The sequence below is a fragment of the Stegostoma tigrinum genome, chromosome 14 (genome assembly GCF_030684315.1).
Source record: "Stegostoma tigrinum isolate sSteTig4 chromosome 14, sSteTig4.hap1, whole genome shotgun sequence".
NCBI lineage: Eukaryota > Metazoa > Chordata > Chondrichthyes > Orectolobiformes > Stegostomatidae > Stegostoma > Stegostoma tigrinum.
The window spans coordinates 36,668,901-36,693,085 of NC_081367.1; the positions used below are offsets into that span (position 1 = coordinate 36,668,901).

A 24,185-nucleotide genomic window follows, 5' to 3' on the forward strand; every position below is an offset into this window, starting at 1 on the left:
GGCAATTTAACTGAATACTGAGTTAGCAAAACAAACGGTTTATAAAAACCATTTTGGCCTCAGTAACTCCAAAAGAGAAAACATCTATTCAGCAGCACAGAGAATCTATACTAATGTCATCGAAGACCTTACTTGGCAAGAATATTATTTGTCTGCTGCTGCTCATGACAACTATCCTGGAATGTAGCCAACAGCTCACAGTGCACAGCTGTCTAGCAACTTCCTGACTACGTGTAGGATACAGACTCTCCCAATGTTTGCTAAATTTAATGACTAAGTTTTTACATTTCACATTGGATTTTTTTCTACAATTGCAGTATCATTTAGAAACACTAAACGTAAACCTAAGGAAAGAGAAGGACATACACGTTTGTTTTAGATGTGGTTTACTGGAAATGGTTTCCTTTGAAACCAGGAGTACCTTTAAAATATAACAAGAAACATAGATATACTTCAAAAATCAAGCTAAATCAACTTGCAGTAATATTCCTCCAACAGATTTGAGCATCATGGGGAAATACTTACTGAAGTATACCAGAATGGTTATGAAAGTTGCTGAAAGAAGTAAATTTTGAGGAAGCTTCTAAAAATGGAAAGAGATAGAACAAGAGAAACAGTTCAGGTATGGAGTTCCAAGGATAATGCAGTAATGGTGGAAGACTTGGCCACTTAATGATGGAGAAGAGAGGAGAAGATGCAAAAGACTTTAGAATCTCAAATCAAAATAGGACTTGGCAAAATTAAGCAGTTAGAATTGGGAAAACCCAATAAATTTAAAGCATTGGAATTCAAAGGAAGCAAAGGAGATGTCTATGATAAGATGCTGAACAGACAGAATTAAATGAGAGTGTGTACACAGCTGAGATTTTGACAAATTCTGCAAGAGAACTCCAGGTTTGAGCTGAGAAGTGGCAAGTAACATTTCGCACTATGCAAATACCAGGCGATGACCAATAAGAGATAATCTAACCACTGTTCCTTGATATTCAATCATGTTACCACCACTGAAACCCCACAGTCAACATCCTTGGGAGTTACCATAGAGCAGAAACTTAACTCAAATTGCCACATAAACCCAGTGGCTACAAGAACAGGTACGAGGTGAGGAATATTGCGGCAAGTAACTCACCTCCTGAATCCCCGGAGACTGTCCATCATCTGCAAGGCACAAGGCAGGAGTGTGATGGAATACTCCCCACCTGCCAGTTTGGGTGCAGCTCCAACTATACTCGTAACACTTGACACTATCCAGGACAAAGCAGCCTGTTTGATTGACACCAGATCCACAAACATCCATTTCCTCCACCATGCTTTGTTTCTCAGTATCTGTTTCTGTCCCTCTGCAAGCCTGACAAAATGAAACCGGAAACAAAAGAGCTCTCTCTTCTGAATACAGGAACTTTGTCTAGGTTGAAAGGAATCAGATTAGCAGAATCTCAACCAACCTGCAAAACTAAGAATCTTGCTACCGACTGGTCAATTACCAATGTCAATACCAATGTTCAACTGTCCAATCTTCATGAAAAAAATCAGAGACTGATCCGTACATCATTGTTGTGTACACAGTGGCAAGGTGGCTGGTAAGCCCAGAGTGGGAGCCTAGCAGCAGTATCAGGAGGTACTGACAGAGGGTGAGCATGGGATCCTGTATAGGCTGCTACATTGGCGGAGGGGACATTGGCAAGGTAGGCTCAGTGGCCAAACTTGGCGCCTGAGGAACAGTGGCTTCAATGTTATTGGGTCTGACACTGACGTTTGTGAAGCAGTGATGGAAGGGTAATGGACTCTCTTTAAGCTGTATTTTTTTTTATTCTTAAACCATTCAAAATGACGCTGGATCATGGCAATAGTGGAAGCTTTTCACTGTAAACTGCACATAACAATAAAATCATTCATTCATTCGTTCGTTCAAGTAAAACCATTCATTCATTTTATCTTTTTGGATTCGGTCCTTATTTCAAACCTGTATGTATGAGTGTTGTGTTCCTAATTCTTCTCACATTTAGTCATTAATGAATTGACTTCTGGTTCACTCATAAAAGCTGGTTAAATTATCTCCCTTTAAAACATAAGTTAATTTGATCTGGAAGAAAGATATCCACGTGGATCCATTTTTAAATTAACTTTGTGAACAATAAAAGGGGTGGGTGAAATACAAAAAAGGGGAGTCTGTTTATCCCTCCTCCTCTGGCATCTTAATGATTTGAGGTGTCCCATCTGGAACCTTAACAAATTGGGGAAACTCTCCCAGGCTCTGGATATAACAAAGGTAATCAGGTCTTCCAACTGAAATAGAAATGAAGTCAACAAATTCAAACCAGACAAGTTGATCCGTGATTGGTACAGGCATTGTCATGGAGAATACCACAGGGGATGTCTATTCCTTACACTTGTAAAATATTTTTAATAAATTTGTTCAGATGTAATCTTGTTAGGATTCATCCTGGAGAAGATAGGATTTGAGGCAGGTCCCACTGGTTCAGTGGTAGGGACAGTTTCACTGTACCACAAGATCTCTTCGTAAGCTTTTAACGAAAGGTGCAATTTGTGGCCACATTCTTTGCATTTACAAAGGATGGGGCCTCTCCCAATTCAGACTTCAATCATCAACAAATCAGCATCCTATTCACATGCATTGTAAATTGTTGTTCTCATTTGAGATTTGGTCTTCTTGCAACACTGACCTGATGGGTGCAACATGAAAATGTTCAAAGGCATACTTTTTTTCTAACAATTTCAGTATAGTTCAGTACAACCATCTGACTATTTGAGCATTCTTTTCACAATTTCTCACATCATTAAAATATTTAAATTATAGAGGGATAATGATAGGTGGGGTTGTTCTGCTTACAAGAGAGAAGACTATGAGTAATTTGGACAGAGTCAATAGACAAAAGCTGTACCTAATGATAGAAAGAGAGGAGCCCAAATTAACATAATTTCTTATGATTCTTTTGCTAATGCAAATAGAAACTTTTTTTTTACAATGAGTGGTTAAGATCTGGAATACATTGCCTGAAAGTATGCTTAATTCACATTCAGTCATGGCTTTCAGAAGAGAATTATATAACTACCTGAAGACAAAAGATTGGAGGCATTTTGGGGGGAAATTGAGGTGTTGGCATAGTTCAGTTGTTCATTCACACAGCTGGTACAAACACAATAGTCCAAATGGTCTCTTGTGTTGTAATTATTCTACGAGTCTTTGCATTCTGTGTAAGCAGTAACAAGTAAAATATGAATCTGAGAAGATATGATTTGGACTCTAATAAAAGCTAACCATTGTGGTTTCTAGATATCTGAAATAAAAGCAGAAAGTGCTGGAAAACTCAGTAGCCTTTCAGTAGATGTTGAGAGCGAAGCTGAGTTAACATTTGAGTCCAATATGGCTTTTCTTCATTCTGACTCATTCCAAAGTGTCATACTGGATTTGATAAATTAACTGTTTCTCCACAGATGCTGCTAGACTTGTTCAGATTCTCCAGTACATTCTGCTTCTATTTTAGGTTTGGATCAATTTTCAATTAATAGTAGAAAAACAAGGATCTGCCAGCTTAAGATTTTAAAGATTTTTTTTCTGAAACAACACACAATAGCAAATATAGAGCAGAAATAAGATTTGGCTTCTTTTAAAATGATAGTGTTGTCTAACATTGCCCTCTTGTGTTGATGCTGTGAATTGCAATTGTTTCTGTAATGTTTTACAGAAGAAACTGCGGACGCTGTGACCAAGTTCTGAAGTTACTCGACTCGAAACGTTAACACTGATTTCTCTCCACAAATCCTGCCAGCATCGCTGAGCTTTCCCAGCAATTTCTGTTTTTGTTCTTGTTACTTTAGAGTCAGTTTGCTGTTCAACCTTTCACACACGCATGGAAGAAAAAGTCAAGGGAAATGGAAACATGCTGAAGGGCACTTCTGATCTGTATTATTTCTTATGTTTAACATCTTTAGGACACCAAAGTAGTTTGTTAGTTTAATTACAAATTGATGTTTTAGGCTATGAAGAAATCCTAAGCCAAGGACAGGAAGTTTGCAGTAGTTGCAAGCAATATCAGTGTTGTCTGATCTCACCAAATCTACTTATACATTTTGCATTAGATCAGTGACTTATAAAGAATGAGCTCGAACAATTTTTCCTGCTCATTTAATAATATCATGACCAGAAATTAAAATTTCTGAATAACTGGCTTTCAGTTACTCTGAAAAATGACTATATGTGTTTAGTGGGGGACTGGGTTTGATACAGAAAAATGAAAATTATAACATTTTCCTAAATCACCAGATGGCAATTCTTGTTAGGATGACAATTCTTATTGTGTACAGTTCGAACATTGTGGATTTCTTCTCATTCATTTCCTCATATAGCAATCTAACACATAATAACCACTTTTAGAGTGCTTTGCTGGAAGGTACATGTAAGGAAGCAGTCAGCCTACTCTTCTTAATGCCAATTGGTACTTCTTAAAGAAAAGCTGTATTGAAGAATATTGCTGGGGTTTTTAAACGTGGGAACTAGGACTATGAAGATTGACGAGGGAAGATGTCATGGTTCCATGACAGGCTAGGAGGCATTCTTAGACCAATGTCAGCTGGAACAGGAAGTAGGTAGGTCTGGCGAATCAACTGCAAGACTTGTCAACAAAGACTCAAGAAATTTAATCCATCATGAAGGATAATGTCAGTGAATACATGTTCACATGACATCTATGAACAATACCATGAACTCTCAATGCACCACACCCTCATCATTTACCCAGCTACATTCAGCAGCATTCAGGGCTCAGGCCAAACATCCAGAAGCTCCACCTCAACCTCACAGGTCTAATAATGACATCAGACTCTCTCTCCCCGGTCAATGCCTCCACATACTAACAGCCATTCAGCACATTACACAAATGTAACACTGAAAAATCACTGACATTCCTCCACCTTGCTTGCAGAACAAGATGCTGTAACATAGAAGTGAAAGGACTACAACTGACAGGAGACAACAACGCTGCATCTTCCAAGCCATACTTTATGTTCCTCCTCAGCTCAAGCTACTTTATTAAGCTACAGCAGCCCAGGGAAGAAAAGAATAACATTTGCAGTAACCTGTTTAGATACTGCACAAAACGAGGCTGCTATTCTCAGGTTGGTTCAGCACATGTGCATCCAGGTAACAGTGGGCTGCAAGTGAAGTTGGGGATAAGTTTAATTAATTCAGAAATCATGAGGTTGTGGATGAGTTTGCATGTAAAGGATTCTGAATTTCTCAATGGGAGAACATACAAGAGACCATCAACAGGCTTACACACTGTGATACTGGATAAATTGGCTGATCTTCCGAGTAAACTCCAGTCAAGAATAGATAAATTGGCTCTAAGATGGGAGGGTATGTATAGTGCTCCATGGGTTTTATTTCATCTCTGTCATGCTGCAGACGTAGAGCTACTGCGATTTCTTCTGTCATATCTTGTATAATCCCTTCGTGAATAAGCCAACTAATCCTCTGTCCTCCTTGTGAAGGTTCAGCAGCACTTACAAATCCAAACTTTTCCCACAACACTTCCAACATATTCTAGGGTACATCCACATTGCCAAATGCAGAGGTTTGCAGAAATTATTTTATCTAGAAGATAAATGCTTGATTCTTTAAAATAAAGGATAGCATGCAATTCATCATGCAGCTGAGTGCTATTGTTTGCAGAACCGTGGAAGCCTAGCTGTATTACTCTGGGACACACAGAGCTATTAGTCACTTCCAACAAGGCATGCGCCAGAAACTAATGAAAGAGGGCATTATTGATATCGCACAGACAAACTAGCTGATAAATCACCCGGATTTCCAATTTGGACAATCTGGGACAATTTCAGTATGATAAATTTGATGTTTCTGAGACTTAAGATTCTAAATTATGAACCAGAAAAAGCTCATGAATCTAAACCTATTCGCAAAGACATTTATAGTTGATATGATCAAGGTCTTTCAAATGATAGGAGCAGCAGGTGGTGCAGATAATCTTGTTATCTATCTTCAATGAGTCAGAATTCGAGACAAAGATGAACATAAAATTGTGCCAAGGTTATCAGAATTCTTCTTTTCCTCAAGTTCTAGGTGAAACAAAATTAATTGAAGCAGTGCCAATAATTCACTTAAAAATAATTTGAATACAGGTTGAATATAGAATTAGAACTGTAGGCTGTAGCAAAGAGTTTTTGACTGAATGGACAACATATGCCATCAGATGCGATTGTTCCTGAGTAGGCAGGGCCAAGATGGTATATTGTCTGTGGTATACAATTAATCTATGCTGACTACATTAATGTACAAATACCTAAAGATTCTGGGCTTTTGCATATTTTCTTAGAGAAGGAAATGCTTGTACAGGAATTTGAGGAAAAATATTGAATGACCACTCAGGTTTCAATTTTGCTTCAGTTAGATTGTTTTGGCATTCGTACATTGGCATAAAACATAATCACAAGTAAATGCAACTAAAAAAAACAAATTATTTTATTCCATAAATGTAAGTGCTTTAGAAGCATATTGTAAAATTGTCAAATAAAAGAAATTCAATGGTACTTTCAACAACTCATTCTGACAAAAGAAAAATACTGCAAATGCTAGAAGTTTGAAAATAAAACAGGAAGTGTTGTAAATACTCTGAAGATCAGGTAGTATGTGTAGAGAAAGACACACAGTTTATACTTCAGATCAATGACCTCTTGTCAGAACTGGAAAAACAGATTTTAACAGATTTTAAGCACAAAGAGGGAGTGTAGGAATGAAAAGGAACATCTCTGACACATGAAAAGCAGGAGATTAAATGATAAAGGAGATGATGATGCAAGGCAATAGAAAATGACAACTGAACAAGAAACAAAAGATTGGTCTAGACGAGGTGTGAATGGGAAACAGTAGAATTATTTTGTCATCCAAAAGAAAACAAAATAGGGCAGAGGTAGTAGTTATAAGGAGAGGCTGGATATGTTGGACTTTTTTTCCTGGAGCATAGGAGGCTTAGGGGTGAAAATATTAGAGTTTATCAAATCACAAGGGGCCTAGATAAGCTGAATAGCCAAGGTCATTTCCCAAGGGTAGTGGAGTCCAAAACTAGAGGGTGTAGGTTTAAGGTGAAAGGGGAAAGATTTAAAAGAGACTTAGGGGCAACTTTTTCATGAAGCAGGTGGTGCATATATGGAACGAGCTGCCATAGGAAGTGGTAGAGGTGGGTATAATTACAACCTTTAAAAGACATTTGGACAGATTTAGAGGGATATGGGCCAAATGCAGGTAAATGGACTGGTGCTGTTTAGAAAGCCTGGTCGGAATGGACAAGTTAGGCTGAAGAGCCTGTTTCAATACTGTATATGTCTATTTATTTGTTGAGTTCAATGTTAAAATCAGGAAACTATAAACTGCCTAATTGTGGAGTAGGTGATATTCTCAAGCTTACATCGATTCACTGGGACAGCAAGGGAGCAACAGTCAGTCCCATGGTGGGACAAAGTATTAAAATGGCAGGTGACAAGAAGCTTGTGAACAGATATGTTCTGCAAAGCAGTCATCCAATTTGCATTTGATTTCCCAAATGTTGACGATGCCTGTTTGTGAGCAGTAACACAAGTGAACTTGCTGTTTTGGTGGTTTACCAAGTATTGGGTGGCATGGACAGTGGGGAGAATGGCACAGGAGAGATGTCAACAGCACGTACATGGACCAGTGACATTATAAAGAGGAAAGTCTGTTGGGGGTGATTTAGGAGTTGTTCAGGATTGTAAATCTTTAAATATTTCCAGTTTTGATGAAAGGTTAATTATGTTTCTCTGTCCACAGTTGCTGCTTGGTCTTCAATGTCCAGCATTTATGGTTTTATTTTGTTCTTCTAAATTCACATTTTTACTTTTGTGATTTAGTGTGGTAAAAAACTATGAAAAAATGCTTTTTGTGAAATATACATATCTTATAAATCAAACTGTCTTCAAAATGTCACTGATGTTCAAATTTATTTTTGAGTCCTTTCTGTGTGGTATTTTGTAACTGTTCATGTTGAACTTAAATTATTAATGAGGCAGAATATTAAAAGTTAAGACCAGAAGTGAATCCATGTTTGAAATGGAAATGTTAGCTGGCAGATTGTATCACTGGCTACAACCCACAGTCCAAATAATGACACTTATGTACTGGACACAAATTGATTTATAAATGTAATTTTTTCATATCAACATCATTATCTAAGGCTCAATCTGATTATCTTTTAAATTTTAAGGCATTAAAACAGACTAACTTTCACATAGAGAAAAATATAACAATGATTGGAAAACTTAACACAATTTAACCTGAGGAAAAATATATATGTATGCCATGGTATGGCGACTGAAACAATTTTGACTATTTTTTTCTATAAAAAAAAATACAGTGTCAATAATTGTGAAAGCAAGTGAATTATAATTTGAGAAGGAACATTCATGCATGATGGTTAATTTTATTAAAAGTTGGAAATTTTTTTTGTAGCTGGTGCAAGGGGGGTAAAGGTCAGAATATAAAAAGGTTGCTTAAGGAAAATAACTTCTTTTCATCAATAAAATGTAAATTTTGCAGCATATGTCACACAATTGACAATTTCACTCATTATTACTTATCTTAGCTTTACTAGGTTTATTCTCCGTAATATAATTCACAAACTTACCTTTCTCAAACTCTGACACAAACTCAGTCATTTATCTCAGGTTTGGAAAGGATTTTATCCACTAAATGCAGAGATTTAAACTGACTAGCTTGCTAAAGGATAGCATACATAACTTTTTCATAATTTTGGCCTTCATTATTTATTTTTAAAGTTAGCCTTCAGTGCATTATTTTTGTCAGATATGGTACAGTGAAATCAGTCTTAAAGGGAGCATATTATCATTAAGATCCTTTTAAAAAATACCAAATGGTTTCAAGGTTCACAAGAACAACAGCAACATTCTTTAATTTTTCTGATGCAGACCATTTGGTCGTGTATGCATGCAAATAATGCAACTGGTGGCTAAATTACTGAGTCCAATTGTGAAAAAGCTCAATTATATACATTTTATGTTAATATAATAACATAAATTCAAGGATGCTTTAATTTTGTTAATTTATCAACATATCATCAAGCTTATCAACTCTAAGTTTGCATTGCTCCACAATAGTGTCATTAACACATTTCAAACAAAATTTTTAAAAATGAATTAAAGAAACTGAAACAACATGTATTAACATATTATTGTACTTTTGTATCTATTTTTTCCACAGGGAGACTAATGGTGAAACTGTCTATACAAAAATCATTCAACAATAGATGAATGATTCAGTGTTGAACATTTATTTGTATATCACCTTTTGAATTAACTGCAGATGATCATTATAGACTGTAAATCAAAAGGAAATTGAATATTAAAGAGACTGTTTAAAATTACATTAAAATTCCAAGAAAGCTGAACATTTTGTTAGAAAATATTCCATGAGAAAAACAAATATTACATCGCTTAAATGCTACCAACCATCTGCAGAAGCAGCATGTAACCAGTTTCACAAACATCCCTTTAAGGGATAAATCTTAGCAACAGATGGAGGTTTTCTAGACACAAATTAGCATTAAACATTAAATTAAAATGTGAAGAGAATTCAAAGTACATTTTGACATTAAACAGCAAACTTCTGTACAATTAAAAAATGGATTCTATGATTTTTTTCTTAATGATCAAGTCTTTAAGTTTTCTATACAGAAATTGTGAATGTATCATCAACAATTATAACCATTTCAAAGTTTCAAGATGCATTTATTTCCAAGGCTTCATGCATAGCCAAGATTTTCCATCTCATTGCGATATCGTTGCTCTGACACCTTGCTCTTATGCAATTTGCTTTCAAGATGAAGCCGAAATTCTTGTTCCTCACTGGCACCAATATTACACATGGAACAGTAGAACTGTCCACTTGGTGTCACACACATTGCTAAGTCACGTGGAATCCGCTGTCGGGAGCGTGGATTAGAGTAAGGACCTAAATAATGATAAATTAACATAAATTGATCTTGAATAATTTAGAGAAACATGTGACAAGATGCCACAAACAACCTCTGTTCTAGAATTAGAGTTTACGATTCTTCAATTTATTCATTTTTCTGTCAACAGTTGTGACCAAACTTGTTAATTATTACATTTTCCCTTCTGTAAGTTTTTTTTTGTGGAAGTATGATACAGTTATCAAAATTGAGCATAATACATGTTCAAGTTGGGCCTTTATGACATATCTGTTATTATGCTTGAATTTGAATCCATGTCTCTGCAATAATTCATATTATTTATCGTATTTTTGCATCCATTATTTACACAAAATTTTAAAGTTAGCTTTGGTAGATGTATAATTTGTCACCAGACTTCCAAATTGCATTCACAAACAAAAGCAGAAATTGCTGGAAAACAGAATTAAGATCTTGGGTACGGTGTCCCATCTTCAAAACTGGAACTGCATTGCCAATGTAAGCCCTTTCACAAATCCATTGTTGTGCCTTTTGTTTCTATTGCCTTCCTACTTTAATGTTATTAATACATTTAACCAGTTTGCAGGTCCACATCATGAAACAAATATATGGGGTAAGTGAAGACTACTAGCATAATAAAGTTTCTATTTGAATCAAATAACAGCATATTTTGAATCACTGCAGATCTACATGTGAGAAGTTTCAATCCTTTCAAACAATTCTGCACCCTTTCCACAGGATCAGATGCCTTGCAATAGATCAAAATATCTCACTACAAACTTGTAATAGAGTTCAAACTCTAAACATTGTGTTAAATGTAAACAACTGGAAATTATATTTACTGCCATGAGACTTCCTTATTTAATCAAAAGCCTGTCATCTTCAAATAATGTCCTAATACCATCAAACTGGCATCATTGGCATAGATCCGTCAACATTCTACAAGTTATTCCAATGTAGCAATTTTGACCCAAATTGACTGGTTTCAGTATGAGTTATGGGTTGACACGTGGAATAAAAAGCCACTCCATGACATGGGTTCATAGAATCCCTACAGTGTGGAAACAGGCCCTTTAGCCCAAAAACTCCACACCAAACCTCAGAGCATCCCAACCAGACACATCCCTCCGTAACCCACCTAATCTACACATCCCTGAACACGATGGGCAATTTGGCATAGCCAAGTCACCTAATCCGCACATCTTTGGACTGTGGGAGGAAACCCACTCAGGCACGTGGAGAATATGCAAACTCCACACAGACAGTTGCCCGAGGGTGGAATTAAACCCACGTCCCTGGTGCTGTGAGGCAGCAGTGCTAGCCACTGAGCCACCGTGTTGAAGTAAGTACAATGACATATCAAAGGGCCAATGTTCATAAGAACCACTAATGGGAAAAATACATTTTGAATGAAAAATTAAATGAGCTTGTAAAGAGGAAAGCAACAAAAGGTATGCCATTCAGAGTTAGATGCAGAGGAGCTCATGTAGAGCATAAACATGGGTATAGATGGTTAGTCCAAATGGCCTGCTTCATTTATATAATCAAGTAATTCCAATTATAATCCAATGTTCAGTAACTTTATTGGTAGTATAATATAAATTCCTCTCCTTCATAAGATTTGGCAGAATTTAATAAACGTCTTCTCTCAAAGAAGATAGCAAACCTGGAATTCCAGGGTGGTGTCACGGCTGGATTATTATGTATATTTAAGGTTCAGGCAGATTTTTAATCAGCAAGGGAATCAAGGGTTGTAGAGAAGAGGGAGTGGATTTGAGAATTATCAGAATAGTCACACTTCACTGAATGGCCTTCTTTTGCTTCTACATCTTAGACCTCAAAGTCAGCATGTATTGAAAACTGTCAATCACTTGCCTTAATCATAGAATCCCTACAGTGTGGAAGCAGGTCATTTGGCCCATCGTGTCCACACCAACCCTCCAAAGAGCATCTCACCTCAACCCACGCTCCTACCCTATCCCTGCAACCCTGCATTTCCCATGGCCAATCACTTAACCTGCACATCTTTGGACTGCGTGAGGACACCAGACCACCCAGAGGGAACCCACACAAACACAGGCAGAATGTGTGAACTCCACACAGTCAACTGAGGGTGGAATCGAATGCAGGTCTCTGGCACTGTGAGACAGCAGTGCTAACCACTCAGCCACTGTGCTGCCCACAATGGTAGGAAGACATAATGGTAATATTCTAGATCCAATCTAAGACACATACTGAGTTGACTAATTTTTCCTCAGATAGGAATAACTATAATTTATTTATCAGATATGGTTTTAGAACTGTCAGGTGAATGTAGAAAAAAAGCCTCAATTCCTGCTTGATATAACCATATGACTTTATCCTATAGGTATTATCTTATAGGTATTAGATGAGAATGGGATTGGGCTCCCCACTCTCATTATGAGAGACCAGCAGACATCCATTGTCCAGGATCTCATGAAAAATTCCTACTTATGTGTAGACCTAGAGTATTGTCAATACCCTATTGATCCACACAATCAATGTAGCAATCATTAACTGAGCAAGAAAAAAAGGTAAGAAAATTAGGCATGGAAAAGAGGGGCATTCAAAAGAAGCATGTTTTACAATTATAATTTTCTTCTTCCCCAATTTCTTTTGAAAGTAGAGTTTTACTATCAATTATTTCCCTCTCATTTCTCAGTCCACACCCATATTTATGACAGGAACTGTCAACAAAGTGGGATTCAACCAATAATTTATTGTTCATATTTGCAACTAACATTAAAAGAAACCAAAATCTTAACAATGCTACCTTCAACAATACCAAATTAAAATCTATGGTCCTGTCAAACTGAATTCTGCAAGTGTTTGATGTCTGCCACATCCTTGTGGTAGCTGTTTCACCTCAAAATCAGAAGGTAAAGGTTTAAGTCATACTCCAGGGATTAATCTAGGCTAACACTTCAATGCAGTTTTAAGGGATTACTCTCAGAAGTGCCACCTTTCAGATGAAACATTAAACCCAATGCCTAACTACCTTTTCAAGTGGATGCAAAAGATATTTGATCAAAAAAAAATTGAGTTCTTCGAATGTACTGAACATGACTAAAATTATCTGTCTTGTTGCTGTAAATTTCTATTTAGCAAATATTTAACAAGTTTTTAAACAGAAAATAGTACATACCTAGTGTGTTTTGAACTCCATGTAGATTGCGACGATTTGGCACAATTTTAAATTCATTCCCTTCTTTCCTTGGTCTTCTCTTTGTGAGCTCTGTTGCCTCTCTGCAAAGTTATGATAATTGTTTGTCAAATATATAATAAGTGCAAAATTTGTTTAAATAGTTCATAGCAATCCTCTTTTAATTTTATTCTGATAAGAATATTCAGCAATTGCAAAGCTTTGAACTTTGAACAAGTACAATTTACAATTTTAGAAACTGACAATACAATTTTCAATTAAATACCTCTTCAAATGAAGGAAGATATAAAACTTGCAACTAAAAGTGCTCAATTCAAGTATTATCTCATCAGACTTTAATAATGGATAAACTGGAAAGATGCTAAATTTGAAAGTTTCTGCATAAAATTTAAGATTACAGAAAATACAACGGCACGCAATCCTAGAACAGCATCACTTCAAAACAGACCAAGTAAGCCATACCAACCAGAACCAAGCTGATGCAGAATCACCACCAATATTCATATCTCCATGCTTTTCAACCAAACACAAACCAGACAGAAAGATTGCAATTACATTTTGTTGTCTGCTTTATCCCAAAAGCAATTATCTAAGTTCAAATTGAAAAAATCAGGGCTTAAGAGTGAATATTTGTGGGCTGTTTGACTACAAATACTGTGATCCTGTCCCTATCATATCCTGCACAGCACGGGTCAGTGATCAACGATTAAAGCTGAGTGCCTTGGCTAATCTACCCATCACTGGACAATATCCAGCTGAGATCACTGAAAGAAAATTAGGATCAAGCCTTCTTGCTTCCTTATGACTGACAGAACCATTGAATATGATCGCTAAGTGATCAGGAGGATTACTGTATTTTTATGATAAATGTTCTGGGCTTTAAAATGATGCAGTAGGTTACAAATACACGTTTGTCTAAAAACCTGCTCTTCACTATTTTAGCATTGGTGTGAACCTATGCTAAACTGATGTTGTACCACTCCAGAGACCCAAGCAAAAAAAATAGATGAACACTTCAGTGAAAAGCTACACTGTTGAAGGTTCTATTTTTCAGATTTTAATTTGAAGCACAATCCCTTATACCTTTTCAGTGAATGTAAAAGATCCCATGCCACTATTTTGAAGACTAGCAAAAGAATTAGTATTGATATCCTAGAAAATAATATCCCTCAAAAACACCACGGAAACAGAGTGTCTAATCATTATCATCTTGTTGTTTAGGGAAGCTTGCTGAACACAAATTGACTGCTGATTGTCCTAATTTACAACATTTCAGAAGCACTTCATCGACAGTATAACCCTCCGAAACAGCCTAAGTCTTTAAAAAATCCTATATAAGTGCAAGTATTTCTTTCTTGTTTAGATTTGAAAGGCTAACAGGAGGTTCTATTAAAATGAATCAAAGCTGAGTGGTTAATATAACAGCATAAAATGTATTTGAATAAAGTGCTGCCAGTTGAAATATTTCCTGATCAGATTATTCCAGCCCAATTTCATTCTACATTTAAAAACAATTTGTGATACGGTTGATCACACTGATAAATTTTTGGTCGAATTTGCATTTATGTAGTTCTGATGATTTCACAATCAGCAACATCATTTAAATTTGTTTTTCAGGAATGCAGATTAAGGGTGAATTACTGGGCAGTTAATTTGGAGCTAAGATAACAAAGTGTGGAGCTGGATGAACACAGCAGGCCAAGTAGCATCTCAGGAGCACAAAAGCTGACATTTCAGTCTAGGCCCAAAACGTCAGCTTTTGTGCTCCTGAGATGCTGCTTGGCCTGCTGTGTTCGTCCAGCTCCACACTTTGTTATCTTGGATTCTCCAGCATCTGCAGTTCCCATTATCACAGTTAATTTGGAGCATTGCTTTCAGGCATTTTTATAGTCAGATGAATAGAAGGATCCTCGGTTTCATGTTCTAACTGAAAGATGATACTTCCAAAAGATGCAACATTCCTTTTTTGCAGTAATTAAGTGTTGTTTATGTGCTCACATCCTGGGGAGGGGCTTCAACCCACAAATGTCTGACTCAAGAGTTAGAATGCTACCATTAAGCCAAGCTGAGATCATAAATTTCATTTAAACTGTTAGGTAATTCACAAAATAATGAGATATTTAATCACATGGTCACAAAGATTTTCTGCTAGAATGTGAACAAAAGTATAACCTGAAAAAATATAATGAATAACTTCTTTCAATGTGTAGCACAGAATTCTTAAAGCAGTTGATTAGCAAAATTTACATTCTATTGCAAAAGCTTTTTCCCATTTCCCATCATCATTCATGTGTGCCTGTTATTCAGGTTAAAATGTTCTCAAATTACTTTCCTATATTTGAGAAGTCCAAAATATTGGCAATTCACCATTTACATGTCTGGTGTGTTTGGTGTGTTTTCAGCCTACTAGATTAATTCTGTATCAATTTAAAACATAATTGCTCTTAATTGCCATTTTCAAAAGAACAGAGGTTTGATTTCATGTGTGCATCAATGCAGAAATGGCAGTGTAATGGGGAAGAGTAAAAGCACACTGAAGCCCAAGGGAAGGAGAGCATCTCTAGGAAGGTAACTTACAGATATTGCAATTACACAAAGCCTAATGCAGCTACATCTGTAGGCTACCAATCACAATAACTGACATTTTGATGAAATCATTTTAAAGTCTAGATGAGTACACAGTTTTCATCTGATACTTGAATTTACTACAAATTAAGAAAAAGAAATCATCCTTTTCTAACAAGAAGATCAATGAGTTTAACTTAAAATGCTACTACTGGAATTGTTTTTGAAATGTAGGCCTTCATAAGAATTAATATGGATTCTACATTAATAATGAATGATAATCAGCGTCAGTTTTAGCAAGCAAACTAACAAAATACCTTTTTATTGTTTAATACCTTCAAGATGCTGGAGATAAATATAAAGTAAGATTAGTTACCTTGGATATGGTCCTCCTTATTCTTCAAATGTAGTTTATCCACCATGTACCTTAGGATATGCCTTTTTTTTCTGGGAGAGGGGGTAAAAATCAATAGACCAGTGCCCCTTGGAGGGGTTTTATGCTTATTGAAATCATAACAGTCAACTAATTTCCCTCAGTACTCTAAAACAAAAAGGTTTGCCTACAGTCCAATCCTCCATACTATGAGATTGAACTGAAGGGATCACTACTCAGAGAAGAAAATGATAACAGTGTTAAACAATAAATATATTTGAGATAGATTTAGAAATAGTAAAGGAGCATATGTGCAAGGTATGTTGAAAATAAAATACATTTCAAGAATGAGGAAGATTACTCAGGAGGTGTGGTCTTAATTTCTTCCTTACTTGTTTTTCCTTCACATACCTTAGATCCTCAGCCTAATCATCTTCAGCTGCTTTATCAGTGATCTCCCCTCCATCATAGTGTCAGCAGTTGGGCTGTTTGCTGTTGATCCTAATGTTTTCTTTCAACTCCATTCACAATGGCTCTGTAAATGAAGCAACCCATGCCTGCCTACAGTATGATCCTGGATAACATCCAGGCTTGACCTGACAAATGCAGATAACGTATATCTTATAAATACTAGAAATGACCACCTTAGCAAAAAAAAAGTCAGCCATCAACCATGACTCACAGCAGTAACTACTCAATTGCCAAATTTCTACATAATCAATATCTTGAGGATTACCATTACTCAAAAAAGCTAAGTGGATTCATCAGGTCAACACAGTGGCTACAAGAGAAGGAAGAATCCAGTATACTGCTTTAAGTGATTCACTTCATGAACCATCAAAACCTCTTCACTATCTCAAATGAGGAGTGTGATAAAATGTCCACAATTTTCTCAGATGATTGAAGCAGCAGCAACAGGAAATAAACTGAACAATTCAGAAGAGAGCTGCCTATTGATCAATTCCTGTGCAATTGATATTCATCACTGGACCACCGTGGTTGCAGTATGTTCTGCCATAACTCACAAGCTCACTTTGACAGCATTTCCTAACCCTGAAATCTTCACCATCAAACAAATTCCCCTCCAAATCACACAGTATCCTGGCTTAGGCATATATCATTATAACAGCAGAGGGGAAAAAAGAGCAAGGATAAGTCATTTAGCCCTTCAAGTCTACTCAGTCATCCAACAAGATCATGATTAATCATCTATCTCAACTCCACCATCTTACACAGTATCCCCACAACTCTTAACACCCAAATATCTATTAATATGTTTCTTGAATATATTCAATGACTGAGGAGCCTCAAGCTGTGGGAAGGGAGTTCTCAATGTTTTGATTAGGAGAAACCTCTTCACTCACAGTCCTAAACGGTCAAAACGTTATTCTGACTCATTGTTCTAGACTGTCCAAATAGGGAAACATCCATCCAAAATCTACTCTTAAATCTTTTAAGAATCGTGTATATTCCAATTAAATCGCCTTTACTTCTTCTTAGTTTGAGGGAATGTAGGGTTACTCGACTCAATTTCTCCTCATTGGACATTTCTCTCAATTTAGCAATATCCCTTCACTGTTGTTGGATAAAAAAAATCCTGATTTGTCTTAATTATCGCTCTTGTAAAAACACGCAGTTAAAAACAGTTACCATTCTCAAAGGGCAACAAAGGACAGGCAATACACGGAGCCCTGCCAGCATTACTCTATACGCCAACAACAAAAATGACCTTAGTATTTCGAGACAGAATTACTTTGACTTAAGGTTACAGTCTTCTGAATCAAATTACAACAGAGTAGTTTTGGATAAACATTCACAGTACTATTTATTAAAGGTGTTCACTTTTATCAAATCTATTCCCTCAAAACCAATCTAAAATATCTATATCGATGTTAACACACTGAGATTTCTGTGTCGAACTGACCTTTTCTCACAAAGATAAACATTCTATGGTCCTTAGCTTTATGAAGTGGTAATCTCAAGTTTTATTACCAGAAAATATAAATGATCTTATTTCATTTCACAATTAATCCTATAAAATGTAAATGCAGTAAGTTTACACAGAATATGTCTTCAGTCATTCGTGATATTACTAGCTTTGAGGCTTGATTGAAATAAATATTGCAAATGTATTTTGTTAGAATATAATAATACATGATTATAAATCCCACACCATTAAACAAGTATAATTCATTTGGTGGTGAATGTTTTGAGCTTATTTTCTATATTAAAAATTACTTGACAAACATTGATTTGAGTTTGTTTCTCTTAACAACTAAATTATCACTATCAGATCATGGAAAATGATGGGTTTAACTGCATTCTGAGACAGTGAGCTCAGCTTATGAAGAATTAGATAGAAAAGCAACCTGTTCTTGCCTGCTAACTTTTTTAAGACCAACAGGAATTGTTTATGAGAAGCAAACAATTTATGTTATGCAAGATTATGTTACGTCCTTCAAGAAGTTCACAATATTTTCTGCCTGTAAATTTGCATGAATTTATCACAGCAAAGCTCCAAGTACAAATACCACAATTTAGCATCTAGCCTGTCATGCAATTTGTTTCTTAATATAGAAGAAGCTGCTCCTCAACTCTGAAGTAAACAATGGTTCAAAGCCATTCATAAAACCTTTTTTTCAAATACTGAGGAAATAAACACTGTTGTAGAGGTCCTGATTAGACCAGGGAACCTGCCTATGACGTGGAATAAACAGATGAAGCAGAAGCTGGCCTTCCATAAATCAGTATGTTTTCTTTTTCATAATAATACTCCTGCATCCCTTCATACTGCTTTTCAAAGAGCAGTTTGTCATAAAGGAAATTGATGAAAACTTATAGGAGGTTGTTAATTACAAAACCTTCAAAATTGAGCTGTACAGGGAGAAAAAGGTATGTCTTGGGAGTTTAGTTGCACTAAACTGGCAAAGTTTCACCCACCTATTAAATGCTATTTCCCATATTTAGTTTCATTGATTTTAATGAAACTAAATATGGGCTGGGCGCATGATATGTGCCCCATTTGATACTATTCAAGACAAATCTGAAATCCATGTCATGATATTGCAAAAATACTACACATCAATAGAATTTGAATCTACATAGAAGATGCCAAATACAATTTACACTCAGCTCTTCTCATTGCTTGTAAATTAGAAAAATTACAATGGATACAAGAATGCCGAAATCACTAAACAGATCAGATTATGCAGAATGAATACTGCAATAGTAGATATATTAGAATAGTAGCTGAAACCAATATGAAATTTTTGAAGATAACCTTCATCAATGACGAGGTAGTAGGAACTACAGATACTGGAGAATCTGAGATAACAAGGTGTAGAGCTGGATGAGCACAGCAGGCCAAGCAGCATCAGAGGAGCAGGAAAGCTAACGTTTCGGGCTTAGACTCGAAACGTCAGCTTTCCTGCTCCTCTGATGCTGCTTGGCCTGCTGTGTTCATCCAGCTCTACACCTTGTTATCTCACATTCATCAACGAAGCATTGTTTTTTCTGACAGATGAGGAAGGTTGCTGTATTCACCAGATGGCATACTATACCTAATTCTAGCTATTTATAAATGGGAGTTTTGACCCTCAAGCAGGACTTCAACTTAAGGATTTCTCGAAGTTGATATACTGAACACCTGATGGACACTGTGACAGCACCTCCCTGACATGGGACCTCTAACACTGAGAAGAATGAGATCAAGGATCCCATCCAATTCACAAAATCACCTACTTTAAATCATACTGCGTACCTTCATCTCAATCTTGGAATTGCCCACACATCATTACTATGATGCATAAGAACTTCAGAGGTTCAAGGAGACAGCCCCATCGAGACAATAGGGACAGATAGCAAGTATGGTTATGCCTGTGTTGTTCAAATACCAATTTTTTAAAATCCATATGTGTAAGGTTGATTACTGCTTTTCAAAGGTATGTTTAAATCATGAGTGTGAATTGTAGTCATTCACAGCTCCCAAATCAGAAAAAAGTTCTTGGGTTCTACCTCTATAAGAAATTAAGTCAAAAATAGCTTGGAAATTACTCAATGCAATTGTGTGGCAGATAGACTGTAGTGATTGTAGCAAGGTCAGCCAGTGGACTTCATGGATTATGATTCCCCTGATTGGACCAGAATAACAGCCCCAATAAGGGAGCCCTTGCTGACAGATAAGATCAAAAACGTCATACATCCTGTTCTCTCTGACAACTGGCTCTGAGAGAGCTGGATCAATGTCAAGGACTCTTCATGTGTAAATAAAGAGTGACTTGGCGATAGGATACTAGCCTCCATGGAGTTACTTCATAGTCCAAAACTACATCGTACTGAATGTTTTTTGGCTTCTCCTTATATTATGGTTTTAGTTGTGGCACAGTGGTAGTGTCCATATCCCTGGAAAAGGAGGGTTAGGTTCAAGTCCCACCTGCTCCGGAAGTGTGTAATAACATCTCTGAACAGGTTGACTGGAAAAATACATTAAAGAAAAAAATGGCTTTTGTGAACAAGCTGGAGAAAGATGTGACAACTGGAAGCAATAGTGGCTTTGTTTATAGTCATATTCATTTCTCCACACAAATGCCCTTAAATAGGTCAGCATCACAATTATGTTCAATGTCTTCTATAAAAGACAGAACTCTCTCAGCAATTATCTAAACTTCTTTTCAGAATTAGATTGCAGAGATTTAGATTCCCAATGAAAAGTGTTCAAATTCTTTTCTGTTATTAGGGAAAAAGTTTGACTACTGCTTACAAAATTTGAATCTCAGTATATTTCTCGAGTGAAAGATTCTAATGAAGGTATCTGGGATGAGAAGTGTACCATAGTTTCAAAGACTGGAAATAGCTAAAATCAAAATAGATTAGTTTACAAAAACTGTTCCTACTAACAGTGTAAAAATGCTCCGAAACTGCAGCCAGAATGAGAAAAAAAATTGTTGTGGAATGGCATTGTCTGCAATGTGCAGTTGGGGGAGTGGGGTGGAGATCCAAATACTAAAAATTCAAAATTCCCAAGAGGGCACTGTTCCAATGATTGACTGCCGGTTGGATGATAGGCCTGTCCTAAGGTATGTAGAGGATGAACGCTGAGGAAGAATCACCTTTGTCTGTAGACAGTAAAAGAAACAACTGATATTTAGATGCCTATCATTGAAACAAAAATTATTTAGGATTCTATGTTTAGAGGTGAATTATCTATTTACTTGTTTCAAAAAGGATGATACAGCAAAAAGCAAATATCATATAAAAAACACATTAAATATCCTGTTATAGAATTTTCAACTGTCGGCATACATACAAAAATGAATTGGATTTCTGAGCCTCTGCTAGCCGCAGTCTCTTGGCATGGTTCTTTCCTTGATAATGTGCCTGTGCCACAGCTGGGGAGCTAAAAGAAGCATCGCAGAGTTTGCAGTAATCGTTTGCAGTGGCCAGTATCACACGACCTCCCGTCTTGGAGGATCCTGACTGAATGGAAAATAACATTCATCGATAAGGGTAACAATGAGGATGACACAATGAGTCTACAAACAGGTTGAATGGGTGGGCAAAAACTTGGCAGATGGAATATAAAGTGAGGTTATGCAAGTGAGCATATGAATAGAAGAGCTGATTAGGTAAGACTGCAAGGGGCTTTTGGAGTCACATGAATTGTGAAAAGCTAGCATTCAAGTTCAATAGGTAATAGGAAGGACATACGGACTATTGATCTTAAAATGGAATATGTTAAAAAAAATTCTTTACTAAAAATATGAGAGGCATTAGTCAAATTATATCTGGAACACTAAATAGTTTTGGTCGCCTTATCTAATGAAAGATATACTAGCATTGGAGGCAGTCCAGAGGAGGTTCACTAGGTTGATTCCGGATATGGAGGGATTTTTCTTAAGAAGGGACGCTGTGTAAATTAATCTTGTGCTCATTGGTGCTGAGACGAATGAGAGATGACCTTATTGAAACATATAGGATTCTTAGGGGCCTTGGCAGAATAGATACTGGGAGGGTGTTTCACCTTGTGAGTGTGCCTTGGATTATATGTCATATTCTCTGGTTAAGGAACTGCCTTCTTAAGACAGAGATGAGGAGGAATTTTTTCTCTCAGAGAAGGGTGAATCTGTGGGAATTCTTCATTGTGGCAGGCTATCGAGACTGGGTTGTTACGAGTACAGCACGGTAGTTTTTAGTTACTCAAGCTAGATTTCGGTCTAAACAGCCCATTATAATGCCCATATTGTGGTCCAAAAAGTGTAACCACACTATAGCTGGTCTGTCTTAATAAGAAGACCCTTAAGATAACCAGCAAAATAAAGATTGATCTCTTTTGAGAGTTATAAGATGCCTGCGCTAAAAGGAGAGGGAACATACACATTTATTGCGTATTGAAGCACAGTAGTTTATCTCTAATGTGAACGAGGGATTAAAATAAGACAAACATGAATGTTGCTTTGTTTTAGTTGCTGATCACGCTATTCAGAATCTTTTCTGTACATGTTAGATACTTTAATACCTACTGCTTCATTGGGTCTCCGGAGTTTTGGAACATCTTGACTGCATGAAAGATGCCACATATAAGGGCAAGTTCTTTGTTTTCCAAGGTGTAGCAAATGTTGAAAATTGACAACATGCTCATGCTACAAGTGCATAGTTTAAATTCAATTAAAGTGGTGACAAATGAATTATACAGCTTTGCAGGGAACAAATAACAGCTATACTTTTCAGCAATTTCTCTAGATCTGGATGTTCTCTACTAATAGCATTTATTTACATTACCTGGGATGCTGGTGTGAGAAGTTGTGTGCCTGGTTGATCTACAAAATGAGTCAGTTTGGGAGTAGCCACACACTGATGCCCAGCATAATAATTACGAAGTTTCTTTGAGTGGTTTTTGCCCTAAGACAAACAAATATTCACAAATTATTTGAGTTCAGGGAACATATACACTCGACGTAAGATAATACACTGTGATATGATTTGTACAAAAAATATCTTCACCTGTGAATAGCAAAAGACTTCACTCAAGAAATAACCACTATGTTGTTTCTGTCATCTTTGCCCTTCTTTCCTGTAGGTGTTTGCCCTAAGGCAACTTTACAGACCCTTACTCCATTTTAATATCATCCGTATGCTTATCTCAGTTATCTACAAAATGAATCTTAATGAGACAAATAAAAGAGGCTATGAAGATATCTTTTACTCATTGTAACTGGTAAGCTGAGACAAAAGGCTAATCATATGTTTCTCTGTCTACATGTTGCCTGATCTGCTGAATATTTTCAGCATTTTCTGTTTTATTATTAACATGCAGTATAATTTGCTGACAAGAAAGTGCTGTCAGTATAATTTCCATAAATAAATATCAGAAAATAAAGTGTGTCATGCATTGTATATAGTTATAACATCAAAATTCTGATCTACTTTTCCACCAGGGACGGCTTCCTGCTTGCAGCACAGTCAAACCATGTACTCTTGTATTTAACTAAGCAACCACACCAATCATAATCTTTGACTCAGCACTAGTACCACTGGTGTGGGAAACCTCATCGTTAATTCACGACTAACGGACAGGTAAGGTTAGAGTAACAGGAATACAAATGGAAAGGAACTGCCATAATAGAAGTCTTTAAAAACCATTTTGTGTGATACTTGGCCTCCTTTATATAAATTCAGACAAAAGCCATCAGGATTTAAATTTTATACCCTTTCAATTGATTCATTTAGGAAGCCCATCACTTTTGAAAAATACAAACGGTGACCTTCTACAATGCTAACAGTTATGCTTTTGAAAACTGACATTGGTATTACTATGAAAACTATTTGCTTTATTTTTAGTCACATTTCATGTAACAATGCATTTGTGGTACAAAAGAAATGATGAGTCTTCACCAACATAGTTATTTAAGATTGTAAAATGATTTCTTATGAGACTGAACCTACATTTTCAACCAACAGTAATCTGAATTGTGCAATTGCAAATAACTTTTACATTTAAAATTTTTACATTTTAAATTTTCACATTTCAATTATGAAATTGCATTTTCACATTTATAACAGAATTTTT

The 24,185-nt window shown here is 36.3% G+C and overlaps 1 protein-coding gene across 1 annotated transcript in view; it reads right to left on the reverse strand.

Annotated features, from left to right (window-relative positions):
- Nucleotides 1-6,569: 6,569 nt before the first annotated feature.
- The window catches only part of zmat3 (zinc finger, matrin-type 3), a 32,799-nt gene continuing 15,183 nt past the window's right edge, over nucleotides 6,570-24,185 (reverse strand). Inside the window, 4 exon segments of the mRNA XM_059651096.1 lie at nucleotides 6,570-10,018; nucleotides 13,165-13,265; nucleotides 21,426-21,595; nucleotides 22,898-23,017. Coding sequence (XP_059507079.1) covers nucleotides 9,810-10,018; nucleotides 13,165-13,265; nucleotides 21,426-21,595; nucleotides 22,898-23,017 — 600 coding nt within the window. The 3' untranslated portion in view covers nucleotides 6,570-9,809.